General features: G+C 39.9%; 1 protein-coding gene across 4 annotated transcripts in view; it reads left to right on the plus strand.

Annotated features, from left to right (window-relative positions):
- Positions 1-4,749, plus strand: part of LOC109824910 (GDP-mannose transporter GONST4) — a 17,124-nt gene extending 12,375 nt beyond the window's left edge. For 3 of the 4 annotated variants that reach the window (XM_020391538.1, XM_020391540.1, XM_020391537.1), the window contains one exon: positions 3,415-4,749. In XM_020391538.1, the coding sequence (XP_020247127.1) occupies positions 3,436-4,464 (1,029 nt within the window). In that variant the 5' untranslated portion in view covers positions 3,415-3,435 and the 3' untranslated portion in view covers positions 4,465-4,749. Of the gene's footprint in view, positions 1-437; positions 457-3,414 lie in introns of those variants that run through there. The other variant, XM_020391539.1, reaches the window with a different exon arrangement.

The raw sequence follows: 5,623 nt of genomic DNA on the forward strand, positions 1-5,623 counted from the left end.
AAAACTTAGAAAGCTAGTTGACACATCCACAAACGAAATTGAAAAAAGAAATATTAAAGATTTTGTTATTGACAGTTAGATTATCAAAAAACTATTTTCTTCCACCGACACAAGTATCGCAGCCGATAACTCGGCCATTATGTCCACCAATCAAAAACCGCCACGTACAATGTTTCTCCTTGACAGCCGTGCAACTTCAGAAAGAAAAATCAATGTTCTGCTCCCCACGATCTCTTGCCTTTGGTCATCAGACGGGGTCCCGCCAAAAAATCGGCCTAATCTCAGGTCTTAGCCCAAGCCTAAACCCCATTTAGTTCTGTTTCGAACTCAATCAACCACTTCTCTCTCTCTCTCTCTCTCTCATTCATTCTTCGATTTCTATTTCTGAGCTCTCTCCAGCTGAAGCTCTTTCAATGGCGAGCGGGATCTGAAGAGAGAATGAGCTCTATATTCAAGGTAAAATCTTTACGCTACAATCTTTTTCGATTTCAATACTTTACTTTTGTAAGATGCTGAGATTTTAGGGGAAGGATCGCGATCCGATCTGTAAGCTACTGTAATGGCGGTGTTTTCTTGATTCCATCTTGTTTCTAAAGTTTTCGATGTTTTGTACATCGCATTAGTGTATCTAAATCTGGGAACCATCCTCGATGCCTATCATCGTTGGAGAATTCTGCAGCCAAATTAGGATTTTTGGTTGGGAGGTTTGGATTGTAGATGAGATCATTTTCAGACGAAGTTTTCGTTCTATATTATTTCTCTATGATTTTTGGCTAGGGTTTTGACATTTTATCAACCCTCTTGTTTGACCCTAGATATGTATAATATGTTTTTTTTGACCAAATCTTGAGCTCGGGATAAAAATCATTTGCAGTTTGGCAATGTGGGAAATTTTTGTTTCTTTTTTATTCTTGCTAGCTCGTTTCATCTTAATATGTACTTTGCAAGATCTCGTACCTTTTTTATTATGATCATACATGATTTCAAACATCTAGAAATAAGAGCTGAGATAGACTTACTATTGATAGCATCAAAATGTGGATGTGTTGATTCTTGAAAATTGTATCATTAGATGCCATACATTATTGAATTAACTATCAAGAAATGAAAATTCGAAGGTTATCTTTTGTTGAAATCAACATTTCGGAATTTTTCTGAAGCTGTTTAATTACCCTTCATATATCATTACAAGCGCGTCAAAGTCGTCGGCTTTTTTTGTTTCTAGGCAGTCCACGTGTATTACATCATGTCTGAAGATGCGGGATTTTCGATTTGGAAGCCCTTGTTTTTATTTAGACCAACTGATGAGAATAATAAAGACAATTCCCATGTTTGTTATTTGAATTTTAATTATGTCAGTTTTTAGTAGTCAATTTCGAATTTCAAATTTCGAATTTCAAATTTTGAATTTTGAATTTTAGTTTAGATTTGAATTTCAAATTAGGTTTAGATTTGGTAGTTATTTATTGTGAGGGATTTGATTGTGTGAGATTTTATTTTGTGAGATTTTCTTTTCTCTATTTAAGCACAATTGTAATCAGATTGAAGAATTAATGAATTGAAAATTGAAATGAAATTATGTTAGCTTATTTGGTGTGAAACCATGGGTGTGAAACCTTAAGAATTAATGAATTAAAAATTGAAATGAAATTGTGTTAGCTTATTTGGTGTGAAACCATGGGTGTGAAACCTTAAGCCTATATTGTTTCTTCTTTGTTTTCTCCTCAGCCATCCGATCTTCCCCTTGCCAAATCCAACCGTCAACTCCATCTCTCTATTTCCTCCAAATAAATAAAATAAACATTCAGCCGCCACCAACTCCTTCATCCTCCAGCAACGGAAATTCAAACCCAACTCCTCTTCTCTCTTGTCCACCACCAGCGCCATCGCTCCCTACAACAACTGCCTCCGACAATAGTCACCATCCCCTCCATCACCGAACACATCCTCTCCTACCTTTCCCCATCTTCGAGTAGCAACCAGACCCCTTTTCCTTCACCTCCTCCACTAGCCCCCGCTACCCTCCTCCTTCCTCGATCAACCGCCTCTCTTCCATAAGTCGCCGCCCTCCAACCACTCCCCTTTCCCACAACCACCGACTCCAAACTCCTCTCCCCGGCTCTCTTCTCCTCCGCCCAGCAGCGTCGCCCCCTCTGTTCTTTCCCTCACTTCCGAACAACAAACCCACGCCCGACTCCTCTTCTTTATTCTCCCCACCGACTACTAGTCCACCGCCTCCTCCCCTACTCTTGCGATAAAGCACCTCTGCTCTTTTCCTCCCAGCCTGCAGCCGTGTCTCCCTCAGCAACAGCGCCTCCCTGCTCCCTGTCAACAACGCCTCCACCCTTTGTTTCCCATCCTCAGGCGACTCCACCACATCATCTCTTTCGACGAGCAACCCCGACGGGCAGCCCCACCAACGCATCGTCGTCGTTCAGTCGATGCCGTCGCCTACCTCGTTAGTTAATTGCATGAGTATATCACCTCTGAACTCTTATCTTATATTCACTGCTTAGATTATAATTGCGAATTGAGAGTAGCTGAACATGTGACTGTTGAATTTTGATATTGATTATAGAGCTTGCGCAATGATAATGAATATTGCGATTATATTGTTTGAGATTGGAACTGTTCATGATTGTTAATGCAAATCTTGTTTAAATCCATCTATCATATTAATTATTTTTAAATTAATTTCCCGTCGAAGATCATGAATTTTGGCGAAACGATGTTTTGTTCGATTTAGATCGTTGATTCTGATAGACCTCCTGTCCAGTTCCGCATTATTTTTGGTATCAGAGCATGGTTCTATGTTAGGAAAAGTTTTTATTTTATTTTTATTTTAGTTGAGTCTTTTATTTGATATTAAAAAAATCTCATTCATCTCATTTAGCTGTCAATGCATCCCACTCATCCAAGTTAATTGGTAGTGCATGCCTAATCGCACAGGTCTACCCTAGGAGAGTAAAGTGAATCAACTAGTGAGTCCAGCATGTATCCCGAACTCCTTAAGAAATTCGATGAACTAAAAATACAACTAGGTGTTGTAGCTCAGGCCTTCCAAGATGCAACCAACGAGACGCGCATTAGTCTAGGAAAAGCGCCTGTTACAACTCTGTATCCGCAAGATCAAGGTCAGCACTCCCGTGCCACTACCTCTAGTCAACCTCCAAGTCGACCTAACCTTAGTTCTTCCTAGCCAAGAGTCGATGAAAAGAACATTTCTGTTTGAAGTTTGGATTTGTATGCTTTTATTTTGTTTCTCATAGGGTGTTTGGGTCACTTTTTTCTCATAAGGTGTTTGGGTTACTTTTTTTTTCTTCTTATGATGATGTAAGATGAGCTTTTTTCAGTCCCCTTCCTTTCCCTTAAAAAAAAAATCAGACTTGAAGAAAATTCTGCCTCATTTTGCAGGTGGAGTGATAACAAACAGTCATGCCTGTCATCAAACTCGAAAAACAGTATTACACAACTAGTAGTCTTGTTATAGGATATGCTCTGTGTTCTAGTTTGCTTGCCATAATCAACAAATATGCAATCACAAAGTTCAACTACCCGGGCCTCTTAACTGCACTTCAATACTTGACCTCAGCTCTGGGAGTTTGGATTCTCGGAAAATTAGGGTTTCTATATCATGACGCCTTCACCCTAGAAACAGCGAAGAAGTTCTTCCCTGCTGCAGTTGTCTTTTACCTCGCAATATTCACCAACACCAATCTCCTCCGTCATGCCAATGTCGACACTTTCATCGTGTTCAGATCACTGACTCCTCTTCTTGTTGCCATTGCTGACACAACATTCAGAAAACAACCATGCCCTTCGAAGCTCACTTTCCTATCTCTAGTGATAATATTGGGTGGTGCAGTTGGCTATGTTATGGATGATTCAGGCTTCACACTCACAGCATATTCATGGGCTTTTGCATATTTGATCACAATCACTACTGAGATGGTGTATATCAAGCACATGGTGACGAACCTAGGGCTCAACACTTGGGGTTTTGTGCTGTACAACAATCTGTTGTCCTTGATGTTGGCTCCTTTGTTTTGGTTTGTAACTGGAGAGTACTCTGATGTTTTTGCTGCTGTTGGATCGAGCTCAGGAGACTGGTTTGAGATGGATGCACTTGTTGCGGTGATGTTATCTTGTGTTTTTGGATTGTTTATCAGTTTCTTTGGATTTGCGGCAAGGAAAGCAATCTCTGCTACGGCATTTACAGTCACGGGCGTGGTTAATAAGTTTCTCACAGTTGCGATCAATGTGGCGATATGGGATAAGCATGCCAGCCCATTTGGACTGGTTTGCTTGCTTTTTACTCTTGCCGGTGGAGTTCTTTATCAGCAATCAGTTACTGTGCCTCCGAGTCAGCTTGACTCTGCAGCTTCTAAACAGGCAAACGGTGCGGATGGAGGTAGTGATTCTGACGACGAGAAGCAAGGAGTTGGCAAGGATTCGAGCGTATGAACTTTGTGACAGTTCTCATTCCCTTTTAAAGTCATAGGAGAAGTTGTACCGTAGAAGGCTTACTCATTGTTTCGGTTAGTATAGGTATTGCTCTTGTATGACAGGAATCTTGATTTGCTTTCCTTTTTTTTTCTTGATTAGCAGTTGTTCCTTTATGCAGACTACATACTATCGGTTAGTTGTAACATTTTTGCCTTTCGAGCGTGGAAAAGTTCTCGGATGGAAAGTACTTGCAAATTTGTGGCTGAGCAGTTTATATGCTATAGCTATCATGATTTAGTTGCATTTCAGCTGTAATTCGTTTTCTGTTTGTTTCATTATAATCTCAATGGATTTTTATAATTTTTGAAGAGTTCTACTCAGTGCGGTGCAGTTAATAACATTACAGTTTCTAGTTATTTCTCCTTGGAATTATCAGTTCTGAGCAAAAAAACAAGCAAAAGGGATGCAGAATTTTCAGTATAATCCCAACATCAGGTGGGCTACGGTATTCATAACTCCTCTGTGCACGTCTGATTTATGTGAATATCAAAAATTATTTGTCTATCCTTAGTACTGAGCATAGTTGTCGATATATTTAATTTACACTTATTACATCAGTACAAATCGATTTATATTAGGTGACTATAGGCTTGCGGGCCAGAGGAGAAAGCAATGACCGTGGTAATGACTCAAACAAATCATCAAACATCTCAATACTGATTTTTTAACTCAAAATTAGAATTGGGATAATTTGTGGGATGATTTTTTAACTTCAATACGGGTGTGTTTAACTACGGGGTGTTGGAACTACAAATGTAGTTGCAACATCATGGATTTGTTTGGATTGATATAGTTGGAACATTATGTTGTTCCTATCACATCTATGAGTGTTTGGTTGGATATAGTTGTAGCAAAAGAATGTTGATGCAACACCCAATGTGTTAAAAATGTGGGGTACTGCGTCCACACTTAAATTTTAGAGCGTGGCAGCAATATTTGAGTTGAAACTTATGAACCCAACAATTTGCCTTGCAACTACTTGTAGATAAAAATGTATTCGTCATTTCAAATGGAAATCAAGTTATATAGGGGTGGGTGTGGGTCGGGTCAGTTCAGGCCGGTGAACCAGCCCGCCGGGTTCAAGGCTGGGCCGAGTCCGACCCAGGCCCTCCCGGGT

The sequence above is a fragment of the Asparagus officinalis genome, chromosome 10, assembly GCF_001876935.1.
Source record: "Asparagus officinalis chromosome 10, Aspof.V1, whole genome shotgun sequence".
NCBI classification, from domain to species: Eukaryota; Viridiplantae; Streptophyta; class Magnoliopsida; order Asparagales; family Asparagaceae; genus Asparagus; species Asparagus officinalis.